The 17,239-nt window shown below is 29.6% G+C and overlaps 3 protein-coding genes across 4 annotated transcripts; 1 reads left to right on the plus strand and 2 right to left on the minus strand.

The window, feature by feature from the left end:
• Positions 1–9,109: 9,109 nt before the first annotated feature.
• Positions 9,110–13,108, minus strand: LOC126846394 (splicing factor 3A subunit 2). 2 transcript variants are annotated; one of them, XM_050585753.1, is made up of 4 exons: positions 12,958–13,108; positions 10,065–10,234; positions 9,731–9,994; positions 9,110–9,660 (listed from the first exon to the last, which is right to left on the minus strand). In XM_050585753.1, the coding sequence occupies exons 2-4, from the start codon at positions 10,216–10,218 to the stop codon at positions 9,245–9,247; spliced, it is 834 nt and encodes a 277-aa protein (XP_050441710.1). In that variant the 5' UTR covers positions 10,219–10,234; positions 12,958–13,108; the 3' UTR covers positions 9,110–9,244. The 2 variants fall into 2 exon arrangements, with proteins under 2 accessions (XP_050441710.1, XP_050441708.1); XM_050585751.1 differs by lacking the exon at positions 12,958–13,108 and adding an exon at positions 10,386–10,531.
• On the plus strand, positions 10,859–14,116 carry LOC126846393 (apoptosis inhibitor 5). Its single transcript, XM_050585750.1, has 9 exons — positions 10,859–11,170; positions 11,768–11,929; positions 11,994–12,159; positions 12,233–12,591; positions 12,667–12,846; positions 12,900–13,057; positions 13,128–13,359; positions 13,604–13,763; positions 13,840–14,116. The coding sequence occupies exons 1-9, from the start codon at positions 11,093–11,095 to the stop codon at positions 13,929–13,931; spliced, it is 1,587 nt and encodes a 528-aa protein (XP_050441707.1). The 5' UTR covers positions 10,859–11,092; the 3' UTR covers positions 13,932–14,116.
• A 425-nt stretch (positions 14,117–14,541) lies between these two features.
• On the minus strand, positions 14,542–17,113 carry LOC126846395 (mediator of RNA polymerase II transcription subunit 7). The gene is made up of 4 exons (XM_050585754.1): positions 16,883–17,113; positions 15,932–16,130; positions 15,087–15,377; positions 14,542–15,025 (listed from the first exon to the last, which is right to left on the minus strand). The coding sequence occupies exons 2-4, from the start codon at positions 16,124–16,126 to the stop codon at positions 14,840–14,842; spliced, it is 672 nt and encodes a 223-aa protein (XP_050441711.1). The 5' UTR covers positions 16,127–16,130; positions 16,883–17,113; the 3' UTR covers positions 14,542–14,839.
• Between the last annotated feature and the right edge of the window lie 126 nt (positions 17,114–17,239).

Consider the following 17,239-nt stretch of genomic DNA (forward strand, 5'->3'; position numbering starts at 1 on the left):
AATTATAATAAAAACAACATATATTATTTTCAAAAACTGGAAACGAGAGGAAATAACAATTGAGAAGACACCTGTCTAACAAGAATGACCGGTTCTAAGAAAAAAAAAATCTAACATTGAAGTTCATATTTAGATAGATATACATATTATGCGAAAATATTAATGTACAAGACTCGTCTACCTTTAAACTTTAACACGTTATATTATACGATTTATAGTGTAATAAGTTATACAAAAATAACATTTCTTCATCAATCGACTTTGAACAACTGTAAAAACTCTAAAATTAACTCTTATACCTTAAATTTCAATATAAATTTATTCAATACTTTCATTTATTTATATAATTTGGTAGGATATTACGGGTAATCTTTATTTGTTTGCTTATATCATGCCTTTTCTTATTAAAAACAAAAAAACCTAAGTTATATTTTTTTATGTTTATGTATTGTATACATAAACAGCGATTTGCGAACATGGGCTTTTTTATCTTCGGCCTGTTATTATTGAAATCACATTCTAATATGATTCCTCTGCTGTAGAATTCTAGTAAATCAGTCAGTAATAATTACTAGTATATTTTTACTATATATTGTTTGAAACGAATAGAACAAACGCAATGTCACTTCGTGTATTTAACAATTGTACTTACATTTAGATCGACCAAGTAGGTATATTATATTATAATACTATTGTGATGGGTTGCATAAGCATTCATTGAAGGTTTGATGAATCAAAATATGTTGAATGGTTCCTTAAAAAATATTTAGTGGCCCAAGATTGGTCCATTACAAATTTTAATGGACCATTAAATTTATTCATTTTGTATGCAACCTAGCATTAGTATAATTATTATTTATTAACGAGTAACGCACAGACTTGCGGTGAACACAGTATTATTCTACACAACACTAATACAGATATATCAACAAAAATAATACCACTGGAGAGACGACCGGTAACAACATAATGGAATTATGTACACTAAAATTAAATTTAACGTAAAATTAAACGTATGCACGTGCCTATTAAGTATTGTAAGTTGCGATGATACATACAATAATTTATTATCATAAAACATAATAATTTATTTTTTATTGCACGCCAATAGGCAATAATAAAAAATGTACATCAAGGTCACGACCAAATCGAGTTGAGAGCAAAATAATTAAACTTGGATGTGACCTATTTTTAGTATCTAAATTCGTAAACGGAACCAAATTTCTATTTCAGGGTGGATAATAAATATTTTGGTTAAGGCTTAGCTAAAAAAATTAAAAAAACTGTAAAATGTGGGACCTTAAATCGTAACAGGTCGATGATTGTTGTAATCTCATAGCCAGAAACTCAAAGGCACATTTGTTCTATCAAAAATCAAAATGGATTTAATAAAAATAATATTTTGCCATGTAAAAATGAACTGTGATAGTTAAAAAACGTGCTTTAAATGATAACTATGTATTAATATTGTATTGTATTATACAATATTGTATTATGCATGGTAAGTATAGTAGGTATACATATAATTTACTACACGTTAAATTTAAAAAAAAATCTCTAAATAATCCAATAGTTAACCAATAACTGTTTAATAATTATAATTTAAATAATGCGTGCCTTTTTCAGTAAATACTTTAGTTTAAATATTCTCAGTAATTATGTGTTTTGTTATGACTAAGTAAAATTAATTGTTTCACAAATTAGGATTTAGGTACCTGCATTATTACAAACATAATATTTACCCATAAATGTTGATCAATAGCTTATAACTTATAACTCATGGGTTGTAATCAACTTATAATCTTCCAGAACCACGGTTGCGAGGAAAATGTTCTCAAAAATATTAAATGGTTTTAAAAATAATAAATTATTTAGTCACCAAATAAATATGAAAAACAATATAATAACTAAATAATTAAAAATAGTCGTTAAAATGCATTACGATTTTTGTAAAAAAATCGAATTTTTTAAAAGAAATTTCAAAAGGCTACGGCTATATTGATTGATGTTGTAAACTTCAAAGTTCAATCAAATTCTATTTCACTAAAAAAAATAGCTTTACACATATCTTAACTAACACACAGGTTGATATGACTATATGAGAGATTACAAAATTACCCCTCCCTAAATTATCTTTTCGAATGGGGAAAAATACAATGACCTTAAAATATCATTGTATGATAAAAACTAAAATTTATTTACAATAGTCGTTTTTTCATAATTTTAGAAAATCGTCAATAAGTCAGATGGGTCATAAAATGTTAAAAACCCTGCTTTTGTCGACGTTAGGTGCACATTATTATAACGCAACCTCAATATGGGTATCTAAATAATATTTAGTTGTTTGAACGTGTAAAAATTTTTTTTATAAACGATTACTTTATGTAAACTGTGGAAAACACATATCAAACCGCAAAAGTGTTTTTCTAAAGTAAAAACATTGTGTTTTCGAGTTAACAACAAGGCCAAAGGCAAACAATGCTACTTCAAATAAAAAAATCTTATTTTTAAAGTTTTGTTTACTTTTAAGCTAGGTGTTACATTTTAAGCACACGCGCCAATGTTAAAAACTATACAAAAACCTAACTTTCTTACAATTCAAATATTTTATACGTGTATAAATGGTCTTATCGTTAATGAATCACCCATCATCATATTTTATATATATAAATATATAAATACAACTCGTGGGATTCCGATGACCATTATGATGAATCATTTAATTTGTTTAATTTATTTTGAAATTATAGAAAATATTAGAATAACAGAATTTAGTAATAAATTTAAAGGTACACGTGAATTAATATAAGGTGTTTATTTTACAATGAATTATTATTTTGTTTTCTTCATCGATGCGCAAAAAGTAGTCAGAGGAAACGAATATAATATAGCCAAATAACGACTGAAAACGCATAGTATTTAATTATTTTTAGACCCCTATTTTCTTAGGGGTCTAAAAAGTTCATTGAAGGTCGACTTTTTAAACTTAAATGGTAACATATACATTTGATTACTTTTTAATTAAAGAATATTTTGCCGGAAAATTAGAGTAATTTTGAACAATTGATACTTTGATTGTCTTTTGATATTCCTTAGAGTAACAATATTTGGGGGAAATAGTGAAATTGTTATAAACAGTCGAAGAATCAGTGACATTAGCGACGACTTCTTTTTTTTGCGATACAGCTGCTATGGCTGACTACACAAATAAAAAAAAATATATGTCTTTATAGCTTGGCACTACAAAACATATCATTTACTGTGCGCATTGAGAAATTTAGTACCTACATTTTTTTACCCTTAAAGATTTCACTATTCTTATTATCGTGAAATTTGATTTGCCAATCTTCTTTCACATTCTCACTCGCTACATTGATATATTTAATTATAACTTTAATATTTAGGTGTTCCTAATGTGGGGTTTCCTCCTCATGTAAACCATGTGATGTATTATTATTGAAAATAGTTTTTAAAAAAATAAAAAAATTTTAAAAAACTTTAATTTAATACAAGGAGTCATTTACATAAAGGTGGAGTAAGGATTTACCCTTCCCCTACCTTGTGTCCGGCTAGACACGGGCTGATGTTCGGCTGGGTTTATGCCGGTTTCGGACTAGTCATGGACCGCTAGTCCACTAGACTGACACAACTTAAAATTTAGGTGATTTCAGGCCTATTGCTATATTTTTTTTATACAAAATAGTCTATCATCTCAAGTCGTAACCCAACCAACGCCTTTATAATACAATTGTGTCTGTATGGAAAATTACAGTTTGACGGTTGTAAGTTTGAAGGTTGCAGTAAGTGAAAGTAATCAAATGTTGATATATTTTAATAGGATGATTTATGAAAAATGTTCACGTTAAAAAGTAGTTAATAGATGATAAACGCTTAAAACAACATGCCTCTTTTTGTACTTATTCAATAAAAAAAGAAAAGTCCTTGTGTTCTTAAAAAAAAAAATCTAGAGATGTACACAGATATATATATATATTTACAATTGGAGGGGTTTAGGATACGGTTCTACAGCCCTCCTTGTTTTATAAATGTTTTAAGCCTTAATAGGTATTGCAACAGCTAAAGTAGTGAAAACATTTAAGGAGTTTTTCAAACACAGGAAAACAATATTAAATGTGCAGTTATAATAACAAAATTATTAGTAATGATCTCATAACCGATAGGCTAAAATAATCTAGTTTTGTTATAGCTCAATGAAGTACCTACACATTTAAAACACATGTGTCGGTGTTTTTGATAATATTTTCTTGTTTTTCTGTAGTAGAAAGAAAAGTTTAGTTTTTATTACAAATAATATGTATTGGTACACTCGAAAACACCGATTTAAACAAATAAAAACATATTTTATACATTTGCCACTCCCACTCACACGGTTTAAAATGAAACCCCAAACTATACTTGGATGATTTACGCGCTTACGTATGCACAGTCAATCCCGTACTTGCGTTTGTAACTCAACTAACTTACATCTGCTCAAGTATCTGCGTCTCGCTGTATATTTTAAGTACACCGAAAATGGCTCTTCGATTGCAGTAGACCGCGTCGGTTATCATCGTCGTTTTGGCCTTTGTCAACACGGCGGACGGCATGGAAGGACTTCGCATATCGAGCAATATGGAAGGGCAGACGGTGTCGGTACAAATTAGATGCAACGACGCGTACTACATGTTGTCGTATCTGCATTTGACGAATCCGATGTACTTTACTTATCCGGACCAAGTACACATGTTGTACAGTAATCTCGACGACACATATCCGGAATGGGCTAGAAAAATGTTGGTGACCGCGTTCAACGTGGCCCAGAAAGATACCGAAACGGACGTGCCGTTGCTAATGTATTTGTACGCCAAGTGGATAGAAATGCACGTGCACGCGACCAACGTCCCACGCCAAGAATTCCTGCCCATCTTGCGTACCGCGCATTACGGCATGTATAAGGTGCTGCTTTGCACGATGTTTGAAAACAATTGCACAATGCTCGATCCGGCGACCAACGAGGAGCGCAAATTCGCTGACTACGTTGGCGACATTAAACGCATGAACGCGACAACAAACGACTTTGACAAAAACTCGGGTGCGGTGATGAAACTTCTGAACAAGCACTGGCCCGATGTACTTCAGAACTACAGTCTGGTCAGTTCCGGTGCAGGACCGAGCGCTCGGTCTTTAACCGAAGAACGTTTCACCCCAGGCCTGTTGTATTTGAACGACGTGTTCGAGAACAGAGGCGACCGTTCTGCTGACGAAACTCGGAGTGTTTGAAGGCGGAGATCAGTTGATCAGTTATCTGAAGGAAAAAATTACCGAGATCAAAAGCGTTAGTAGGTCTTTTGGACAGCACGTCTTGACGCTGGTGGACTTCCACGAACACGTGCAGCGAGCGTTAAACACGATCATGTTGCGGATCTATTATGTTTTCTGGGAGAGGTCGTCTAAGTTCTGCATCGACTTACGAAGTATATACGTCAAACAATTTTTAAAAGTCTTCTACGATTGGAGTAAATGTTTGCAGTTGGATGAACATGATAGAAATGGTTTTCACGTGAAGTTCTTACCGGACTCGTTTGATCGTAGAGACCATTTCCCGGTAAAAACCATCGAAAACCTGAAGCTATGGGTGATCCAAACGTTGAAGGAAAACGACGGCATGTCAAATGTCTCCGTAGACAATCACACGGACGAATCGTTGCAGAAGATCAACATTGATGAATCTCGGATATTGAAGATCCTGAAAGAAACTAATGTTAAGCTCCACCCCAGATACAAAGATTCAAAACACCTGCTGGATAAAGCCGTTCGACCCAGCATTCTGTGCGCCGAAGCGTTGGTCGCTATTATGAAAAACATATTTAACGGTATCGACTTCAGTGTGATCCAATCGTTGGTCAAGCTCAGAACATCAACAGATTTCAAGAGATTTCCAGAGTACGAACAGCAATACGACGAGAATGTTTTTTCGCGTGAAGATAGTACACAATCCATTCAAGTTTGCGGTACTCAATTTATTCGCTATACTACCGTTTAACCACGACGTACGCCACAAAACGTATTGTAGCTCTCAAACTATAACCGTTATTTTATTAATAAAATCATAAATAATTTCATAATAGTTTTAAATTTTTTCATGAACACAGCCGTACATTATGCTTTTACACTAGGTACATTAAATCATTGTCATTTCATCGGTATCTATGCTTTTGGTTGTAGTGTTTGTACTACACGATAGTATATATTTTACTCTCGTATATAAATTGTAACATAACCATTTTTTTTTTTTTTAAATAAAACTATAGCTAAATAAAACTATGCATTATTTTATTACTATATGACTCATAACTTATAATATCTGAAACAAATACACGTTTCTTAAAATAAGTTATTGATCTTGCAATAAACATAAATTATAAGATATAACTAAAGGTATTATGGTTACAACTCTACATTATAATTTGCTGGTGCTCGAGAAAAACTGGCCAAGTCTAAAATTTGTGAAAATGAGTTTTTGTACTTAATAGCTAGATTTAGAGAAATTATACGGTGTTACGGTTAAAACGATCTAAGTCAAACAACGATTTTATCAGTTGTTATACGTTTGTGAAAAGTAGGACATTTTTAGGAAATAATTAAAATAAGTTAATTAATTTGTTGTGCGACTCAAAGATTATGGAAAAATTAATCCACATTTTAAATACCTAATTAAAAGGAGCCTGTTTAGCAAATCACTAGTCGGCCTTTCAGATTAACGCAGTTTAAAAATTCAGCCACTCGATGAAAGGAAAACTTTAAATTTCGAAAAAAATTATATCGTAGTAACAATGAATTATAGTAATTATACATTTTGGCTTTGGTATTATAAACTAAACGATCATTATGTTTTTATTTAATATTGATTTGTTCTTATTCTTAGACACATACTTGATTTCTGTTAGCTGAGAAGCTATGATGAAAAAAAATTATAATTTAGATAATTAGTAAGAATTAACTAGTAAGTATAAGTATAATTAATATAAGTATAGTTAAAAAAAAAAATATCGTCACTCATGTGCAAAATTAACAATCGAAGATCTATTATCTACCATTATAATATTACCACAATAAGCTACCATTGCAACAGCATGAAGCATCAATTTGTGACAGGCTTTACACATCTAATTATGATAAGCAGTAAACAAGTCACTAATTAAGACTACTGCTAACCATACATGACTAATGTATAAGATGATAACATTACATTGATGAATAGAACATAAAATATAGTTACTTTAACTGTTATACACAAAAATCGTACCTATATACGTTTAATTGACCCCACTTTGGTAATTACTTACTCTTTTGACTGAACGGCGTTGTTATTTTTACAAAAACATTTTTTTTATTAAAAAATGTTAATAATTTAATATAATAATAATAATAATTGTACTTGGAATATTGTTTGCTAAAACGACTATTTCATGGTAGGTAACAATTGCTGGCCTATCAAATCATTAAAGCTCTCTACAGCATCAGGCGTACGTTCCAAGTGCGATGCGATGACGAGCTGTCAAATAATTTTCCTATAAAAGCAGGGGTTCCTCAAGGTAGCATTCTCACCCCTACTCTTTATAAACTCTTTACTGCTGACATACCTCAGTCCTCATTCAAACATCAATAACTTAGCCACTTTTGCATAATACACCTGCATAACTTCTTCCAACCCAGATATTAATTCAGCCATTGATAACCTTCAAATTATCTAAATGAGTTAGAAACTTGGTTTAACAAATGGAAAATCAAAGTAAATGAAAATAAATCTTCACATATTACCTTCACCTTAGGCCTCCAAGTTAGTGATCCATTATCTCTTAAAAATAATATAATCCCAATAGCTCTGCTAAATTTTATGTAAAGCTAAAAAAAAAAAATTAAGCAACTGCTTTAAGTGTTGAACCCTGCTTTTGTGTATAATCTTAAATCAATTTTTAGAATTGAAAAATGCGATTTTAGTCGAAGATGAAGGAATAGGAGCAAAAGTAATTGGTTTCTTAGAAGTTTTGTTTACAATTATTTGTAAGTAAGACAGTTTGAATATGCCCCTGGTTGACACAAATAGTTAACTAAATGATAAGGTAAGCCGTTAGGTACTTATTTTTTTTAATTCAATAATAAATCAATGTATGACAAGGTGTTTGTAGACATATCGAGGCAAAAACCATAATGTTAAGGCGTTAATTAAATTGACCTAAAAACAACATAATAAAACTATCTAATGGACATGGTTTTGAAAATAAAAAATTATACATACCAGTGTAACATAATGGTTTAATAGGTTTACTTTAGATCAATCATCATAGGCGTAAAACATTTTTCGTATTTTTACACATATATACATGCAGTACAATTCAAGGTATCCCTACAATATTCTTGTAAATACTTCTACTTCCATTATTTCGAAATTATCATATTTTTATTACATATTATATTATAATCATGACACAATTTTCAGTTGGTCAAAGTAAAACCTACATAGTATGTAATTATAATCATTTAAACAACAATTTTATATACATTTTAAATAGGCAGGTATCCAAATTTAAAATACATTTCTCCATTTAAATATATTTTTTTCAATAATAGTAAAATAATGTAATTTTTATATTTGAAATTTGGATATATCTACTTATTCATATAGAATTGTTGTTTATACTTATATGATTATAATTACAAGTAGGTTTTACTTTGATCAACTGAAAATTCAAACAATAACCTTCAACCTCAATATTTAAAATGCTTATTGAAACAAAATTATAATATTCTATTCTAACAATGATGACTGGCAATTACCAAATTATTGGTCACAAATGACAAACAGTCTTATTGTAACTTCCAAAAATCAGATTTCTCATCGCTACTACTGTATTTTGTTTTAAAACGTAGATTTTTATAAGTAAATACCATATTACTATGTTTTGTACTTTAAGAAGTATACAAATACGGACAATTAGTTAAAAGTCAATTTCAGACTGAACGGATTTACATTTTATGATTTAAAAATTCTTTTAAATTGGAAAAAAAAATAGTTAAAACATAGTAAAAAAAATATAGACTACGTACATAAAATAAAATAGATTTCATATCTTTATGAACTTATTATAATTTTGCAGTATTAACTTAACCTTATTTTGTGAAAAAAGAAAAATGCACTAGGAAAATAATTATTTAAATAAATGTAATTCAATAGTCAAATCTATCAACCCATCAATTGCGGTGGCGGAGGCATCATGTTATTCATCATGGGCGGTGGTCCTGGATTATACATAGGTGGCGGCGGGAACATGTGTGACATCATATTAGATCCAGGTTGATGCATCATATTATGTTGTGGCGGAGGTGGTAGAGATGGTGGAGGAGGTTTCATCGGCGGAGGAGGTTTCATTTGTTCCACTTTGTAGGCAAATTGAAGATAAAACTGTTTAGCTTGACTATTCCAATGGGCCCAAAATTTCATTTCAGATTTATCAACTTCGCGACTAGGCACTTTAAAAGCAATTGTCTCATAGGGTTCTGCAGCAAACAACAGATATTGCCATTTCCTATCAGGTGGTTCAATTCTTTGTTCATAAGCCGACATAAATCGATGACGGGGACGAACATTATCAGTTATTTCTGAAACATTATATATTAATTTAAAAAAAAATTATAGATATATAAACATTTAACACAAACAAATACAAACCAGGATAGTCAATTTGAAATAGTAAACTCTGCTGTCCAGATTCAGGGTCTTTTTGTTTAGTCACCCGATAACCAGGTCGACCTATCTTAACAAACTTTTTAGTTTCCACTCTTGGTTTTTCTGGAGCTGGTTGTTGCGGAGCATCTTTAGCTTCCTTAGCAGCTCGTCGAGCTAAATTTGCTTGATGCTTTTTTCCTTGGGTATGCGCCAAATAACTTCCTTCGTTGTTGTGTAATGTCAAACACAATTTACATTCATATGATCCTAAAAAAAATTATTAAAATATTTTTATTTATTACCGATTTTGGATGAATAGCTAAGGAATTAGCATTACCCAAATGATTTTTCATAAAATAAGGATCTTTTTGAAGATCGATAGTCTCCAATGCCAATTGTCTGAGACGTTCTCGTCGATCTTTGTTCGTCTCTGTCCATGATGCTACACCACCACTACCAGTTTTACCACCTGGTCGATTTTGGTAGTCCATGATAAATCTTTATTAGCTAGATTTTTAAATGACAAATAGTTGGTTAAACACTACGCAAATTCAAATTGATCAAAATAGTTGAAACAATATTGCTTCAATCTGTAAGCTGTTTTTCCATAGAACATTAAATACAAATAAGTATGTAATTAATTAGTAAATTAGAATACCTTTTGTTGTAAATATTATATATTATTATAAATCCTTATGGCTCATGATGATTTCAATCTCACATTTAAAAAACACGATACTTCAAAAATTATGTATTTGAAGAAATGCCAACTGAGTAGAAGCTACAGTCACAAGATGTTACTTGTTATCGAATGCCGAATGCCGATTTATCACTCATTAGTACATGGGTACCAAAACGAGCATATTGACATACTAAGAAAAATATGCATTTATATCAGCTATTCTATTAAATTAAATGTTCTACTAATAAAAATATAAAATTTAAATGATTAATTTTATATACTATGAAAATATAATTATTATAATTTTTAGAATTACTATTTTAATTAAATAATATTATAATTTTTTAAATAATTTAAAATCTGAGCATGTCAATGCGTTAATTTGTTGTGTTGTCTACACTGTTTGTAATACAATCATTCGCTCATGTCTGCTAGTAGGGTTCATGTTGTCTGCTTATTTACCCACAGCGCTGATAAATTTTCAAGTAAACTGTAAACTGGTAATCGTTTATTCGTTATGCAAATGTCTATAATCGCCTTTGAAGTTAAGTAGTATAATTAGTTTGTCGACTTGTTACAACTAACATTGTTCACATTGTAAATTCCTAAAGAGTACTGGATAAAAGTATTACTTGTTTTCTTTTATAATTCGCCTGTCTTTTTTGTTAAAATTAACGCTAAACATGGAGGCCGAAGACAACATACAAAAAATGTACAAATATTTTGGTATTCTTGCTGATGCAAAAGAAAACATAGCTGAAGTAATTATTTTGTATCATATTGATAGATGTCCTCACATGTTTCCAAAATCGATCTTTGGCTTTTAAATTTTTTTTAGAAAATATTTAGCCCATGACTTGTTAAAAAATTATGAATGAGGTTGTCCACTGTTCAGGCATTACTTATAAGCTGCCACATTTTTCGAAGACATATTAGTATTAGCTTTTATTCCTAAAAGTTAAAAAACGTAATATATTTAAGTTTAAATTAGATTATGTTATTTATTAAAGATGGACACAATGTGTAACTCCATTACCAACATGAGTGAAATGTTCGTCTGATATTAATATGGAATTTTCTGTCTTTTAGGTCATTAAGTTACATTTTAGGTACAGTGATAATTTTTTTGAGTTAAATTTCATAATTAGTATTATGAAATTATTATTTTTAATTTAATCTTTTGCTTAGTGCAAATAATGAAATAAGTAAAGCTGAAACATGTTTATATTATTGATATGATTATAAGATTGTGAATCATGGTTAGCATCCTGCTAACACTGACACATTAGACACATTGTATTTTTTTCTTCATTTTTATACATTTAAAACTATTGTTTTATGTATTTATTTGTTTATAGAAAGAACCAGAGTATTTGGAAATATTATCAGCAGTTAAAGGATCAACTAAGGAAAAAAGACTTGCATCTCAATTCATAACACGTTTTTTCAAATATTTTCCGAATTTAGCTGCGCAGGCCTTGGAGGCACAGCTTGATCTTTGCGAAGATGAAGATATTTGTGTAAGTTAAATCAAAATTTATAAAATTAAATGACAATTACTTATTTTGATTGATGGTGTTTTAGATAAGGAAGCAAGCGATCAAAGATTTACCTGTGCTTTGTAAAGAATCTAAGGAGTATTTAACCAAAATAGCAGATATACTGGCTCAGTTACTTCAGGCTGATGACGCAGTAGAATTACAAATAGCTCAAAATTCGTTATTGTCCCTTTTTAAAATTGATGCAAAAGGTAGCTTTAATTTTCTTAATTAGTTTAAAACTAGTTTGTTATCAATCAATAATCATCAGTAAATTTATTTTAGGAGCTTTGACAGGAATATTTAGTCAAATGCAATCAAACGAGGAAGTCGTTAGGGAACGTTCAATGAAGTTTATTTTAAACAAAGTAATGCCTTTGGGTAAAGATATAATAAAGAAAGACGTAGAGGACTTGATTATAGCAGAGTGCAAAAAAGTTATGCAAAACATCACATGTGATGAATTCGAAACACTTATGACAATATTATCCTCAACTCATTTAATAAATACGTCAGACGGACAAAAAGAATTAGTTGAACTGTTGGCTAATACAGCTGAACTTGATCAATTTTTCAACCCTAAAGATGTCGACCAAGTGAACAGGTTCATCACATGCCTTGATTTCGCATTACCATTTTTTTCAGTAAGTGAAAAATATTTTCGAGTCATTTGTTTCAGTATAAGTACCTAAATAAAATACAACAAATATTTATTTTAGGCCCATATCGAATCCACCAAGTTTATTGTTTACATCTGTGAGTTATTGAATCGTTATACTTTAATAAAAGATGATGATAAGCAGTTTATAATTTTAAAACTGTTGGCTGAATCGGTTTCATATTGTGGTAAACTACAAAATCCTGAAGCAGTTGTTGGACAAGTTTATCAAGCTCTTATTGTAAGTATTAATTGAGTTGAAGTAAATTTATAATTGAGATTTATTTATCTTAGGATTTGGTCACTGTGCCAGAAAACGATGTTAGCAAGAAAGTAGAAAATATGGACTTACATCGTGTAGAAGCACTTCTGTATACCTTTCATAAATTGGGAAAACAATGTCCAGACTTTTTAAGCAAAGATCCTGAAAGACAAAAAGAATTCAAGAAAAAGTAATTATTTCAGTGTTAGTACAAAATTAATATTACAACATTTTATTTAAAATGTGACTGTTTCATTTAGACTACTGTACGTTGGTACTTGTACACAAACATTTGTGAAAGTAGTCAAGCAAGAATTAAAAGGAAGAGGCGATGATGATGTAAAAACAGATCCAAAGATTGCTACAAAACTAGAAGGCCTAAGATTAGCGTGCAACCTAAATACACTAATTAAAGAACTGTTTAATATTCCACCTAGATTCAAAGCAACCGTAACTTTATCTTGGGTTGCCGGAGCTACCAAATCCAAACTTGTAATTATTTTTAAAAAAATTAATAAAATATACAATTAACATAGTCTATAATATTCATGAGTACGGAGTTCATGTCTATTTGACTCGTATTTCCAGTAATGTTTTTGGGTAAATACAATTTATTTGTTCCTTAAGTTATTTGATTCAGAGCAAAAAACTTAAGGAATGAATACTTATGAGAGTCAAATAGAATTAATTCCGGAATTTTTTTCACACCACTGAATAAATACTTGTATTATTATAGGCACAAATTGTACTCGAGGGTAAGAAACACGAACCCATTATTGTAGACGGAAAGACTAAACGAGTTGATAGTACAACTGGTGGTAATAGTAGTCAGCAACTGTACCAACCACCTAAAGATAAATTTAGTGCTAAATTCTCAAACACGACCAACACAAATAGTAATTTTTTTTTTCTTCTTTAAACTGTTCACGTTGTGCTGATACTCATTATAATTATACAATTTATTCTTTTTAGACTCTAATCGGCGTGGTGGTGGTGCAAATTGGAACAATAAAAGATCATTTGACTCGAACAATAGTAATCGTCGAGCATGGCGACCATATTAACTAATTGAAAATAAACGCTTCAATTTACTTTACTGACGTGTTCTGTATTATTTTAAGAAGTAATCTTTATTTTTACTTAAGAAAAATTGTATTTTTTTTTTCTTAACAACAATAGTAATAATGGTAATTATTATGATTTATAAACTATTATTGTAAATAAATAAATGTCTAGTGTTGATCATCTATTTGTACTTTTCCAATTCACTCAATAGATAATATGATATTGATTATATATAAACATATTTTTCATGAGACAAACAATTAAAAATGTATTAAACTTATTTTAAATGGTTTTTTTCTCAAAATACTACATTAGCATCTACTTATAACAGACAAGGAATAATAATACACTTTTAGGTACATTTGCACTTTTATCTTTATTGTTAAAAAATGCACAAAATGTGTAATTCACTTACAGAGTTTAAAACTAATTCTTATTATCACCAAGTAATCTATTTTAAAATGTACCTGTAAATTATAATTTTATGTATTTTAATTATAAATTTAACTACTTTCATGCTTAGAAATTTCTTGCTGGTAGTCATTATTTAAATTTTTTTTATTTTGTAATTATTAACTACTTTTCCGAATTATTTACAACTTAAATAAACATAATATTAATTGTTAAATAAAGTTTGACCTTATACATTGAATAATGCAACCTATTGATTAGTTTTATGAATACAATATCATTTTAGCATAATAATTAAAACAAATCAAATTTATACAACTTTTTTTTTTTAGAATAATAAACAAGTATGTACATGTAAATATCTCGATAAAAAAAACACTAAATTTAATAAACATCAAAATATGAAATTAATGCTAAAAGTAAATTTTTTACTAAATAAAAAAAACAACTCCGCCCTTAAAATGTTATAAATAATTGACAAAATTAAATCTTTCCTTTAATTAGTATTCATGGTATCAATTAAATGACACATAAGTTTGTCTTTAGGTACACAATTATCAGTTCTAAGTTCATCAGAATTGATTGAATCCATTTTTTCCACTTTAGTTGAGCCTATCATTAATTTCGAATCAAGTTCAGTATCTGGTAAATTTTCCAATGTTTGTTGAAGAATATCACTCACCTAAAAAAAAAATAAGTAAAATAATTATGCAGATATACTGTAGTTCAACAATTTTGTTTACTTTGTCTATATGCTTTTGTAAACGGATTGTTGTTTCGTTTCTTTGCCTTCTCTGCAAATCTAACATCACGCGCACTGTTTCTCGAGCTTGATGTGGACGAAATTCATTTAACAAATGATGTATGTGAATAAACAGTAGGCTAATATCCTCAACCTTTTCAGCCCGTCTTGGGGAGTCTGGACACTGAATTAGAAGATCAAGTAGATCCAAGAAGTTGACCAATAAAGAATGATTGAGTTTACGTAATTCTCGCCTTCTATCAAAGTGTTGTGGGTAAAGACGTTTGAAGCCCTAAAAGTATAAAGGATTTATATTAATTTTGGCCATCATTTTTATTATACGCTATTACAAAAAAATAATTATTTAATTAATGTAATTTTAATTCAAATCAATCAAAATTTGATTGTGATTTTTTTTTTTTTACCATAAGCAAAGCAACAAATTTCAAGAAAGGCTAACCATAAATAAAATTGTCTGCATACTGCAATACCATCTTATTACTAACATTTTAATTTTAATTTAGAAATGAGTCATAGAATAATTAGTCAGAAAGTGGGTATAGCGGCATTGTTTTTGCACTTTGCTCTTACTGTCACTAATTTAACACTCAGTCAGGCATTTATATTTGCTTACCTTGCGTTTCAATACTTTTAACTTTAGAAGTAAGCTAATTTGGATCAAGTTGAATTGATTTCAACAGTGCATGTAAACATGTAATAACACATAGTACTGATTGTAAACTAAACCTATGTTTATTCCAATCTTTGCTCATTTTTAATTACATTTTTGTAAAACAAAAAAAATATGTTTTAGAATAAAAGTTGAAAAACAACTATTAATCTTACTTGGCTTTCTAATGGTCTAATAATGCTATCGTCAGCATTGTATGGATTACCAAACATAGTATATGTTTCTTGTATAATTGGTGGTGGTTTTGGTGCACGACCTCGTCTAACATTTTCATCAGAGTAATTTTGGAAATATTGTGCTGGAGGTAGTGGCAATGAACACACTTGAATCGGTTCTTGTCCATTAGCCATTTTTCTAAAAAAAAAAAACAAATACTATTATTAGTATAAATATTGAATGAATTAACAGTACTTGTTGTAATGATGGACCTCCCCCCCTTATTTTTTTCAATATCAGAGGATAATAAAATAAAATTAATCACACTACACATTAATACAGTTTCTTATGAAGCAATACTTGCCCCCTTCTATCACTTTATAGGACAGCAAGTGTTTTGGCATTTGCTCGCTTAGCGCCGTTGCTTCGCTCCGCTAAACTAAAAATATCCTAGGTTTGCAAGCTACAGTATAAGAGGAGGTTACAAGTTTAAAGTTAAGTAAAGTTTAAAGTATTACTCGCTAACATTACAGACTTTTGGCCAACACAGACATCAAAAAATAAGTACAATTTTTGTTATTTTCCTTTCAAATATACTGCGGTCTACTTGGAAAACACATTATTTTATTTAATTACCCTCTGATATTTAAAAAAATAGGTTCAGTATTACACAAGTATCAAATTTACTGATTCATTATGAGTTTTATTAACAATATACATTGTTGAACATAATATTTGCTAGAAAACACAAGACTATAATCGAAGATATTTAAGTTATATAACCAGGGTTAGGGGATCATTTCTACTAATATTTCTTTCCGCGTAACAACCAAATAAGTACAACTATTTGATGATAAATTCAGTATTAACCTATAGTAATTAAAACTATTAATAAACAAACGAGTATAATCCCAGGACAAGAGTTATTATACAATATTTAAAATACTTACGATGAATCTTACGAATGAACAGTTAGTTTATAAGTTAACAGGATGTTTACTATATTTTGATGTATATTTAAATTATATCAATTATTAACTAATAATAAAAATGAAAGAATTGATTATACATTAAAGTTCAATGAAATAATATGATGGAACGATAATAAACAAATATGTAAATACAACTTGATAATTAATGAAAGTTTAATCACTTCAGTTGCAGAATCTTGTCCATAGTTTGTACTCTGTACTCTGTAATCTGTGATAATAATTATCTTATCTACAAAATATGTAAATAGCTGTTTATCTTAAAATTTGACCACAATATTTATCGATATTTAACCATGTATATGGTCACCTGTTTGA

The sequence above is a fragment of the Adelges cooleyi genome, unplaced genomic scaffold, assembly GCF_023614345.1.
Source record: "Adelges cooleyi isolate 19-005CV unplaced genomic scaffold, UGA_ACOO_1.1 ACOO_flye_CR_arks_rails_tigmint_CR_PRNA_9, whole genome shotgun sequence".
NCBI lineage: Eukaryota > Metazoa > Arthropoda > Insecta > Hemiptera > Adelgidae > Adelges > Adelges cooleyi.

What these genes read in the sequence shown, in the direction of transcription:
- LOC126846393 (XM_050585750.1), top strand. Translation starts at nt 11,093, where the DNA reads ATGGAGGCCGAAGACAACATACAAAAAATGTACAAATATTTTGGTATT. An exon ending in CAAAAGAAAACATAGCTGAA is followed by an intron (nt 11,171 to 11,767) that starts GTAATTATTTTG and finishes ATTTGTTTATAG; the next exon opens with AAAGAACCAGAGTATTTGGA. An exon ending in CAAAAAGAATTCAAGAAAAA is followed by an intron (nt 13,058 to 13,127) that starts GTAATTATTTCA and finishes TGTTTCATTTAG; the next exon opens with ACTACTGTACGTTGGTACTT.
- LOC126846395 (XM_050585754.1), bottom strand. Translation starts at nt 16,126, where the DNA reads ATGGCTAATGGACAAGAACCGATTCAAGTGTGTTCATTGCCACTACCT. An exon ending in TTAGACCATTAGAAAGCCAA is followed by an intron (nt 15,378 to 15,931) that starts GTAAGATTAATA and finishes TTATACTTTTAG; the next exon opens with GGCTTCAAACGTCTTTACCC. An exon ending in TACAAAAGCATATAGACAAA is followed by an intron (nt 15,026 to 15,086) that starts GTAAACAAAATT and finishes TTTTTTTTTTAG; the next exon opens with GTGAGTGATATTCTTCAACA.
- LOC126846394 (XM_050585753.1), bottom strand. Translation starts at nt 10,218, where the DNA reads ATGGACTACCAAAATCGACCAGGTGGTAAAACTGGTAGTGGTGGTGTA. An exon ending in TTTTATGAAAAATCATTTGG is followed by an intron (nt 9,995 to 10,064) that starts GTAATGCTAATT and finishes AATTTTTTTTAG; the next exon opens with GATCATATGAATGTAAATTG. An exon ending in ATTTCAAATTGACTATCCTG is followed by an intron (nt 9,661 to 9,730) that starts GTTTGTATTTGT and finishes ATAATGTTTCAG; the next exon opens with AAATAACTGATAATGTTCGT.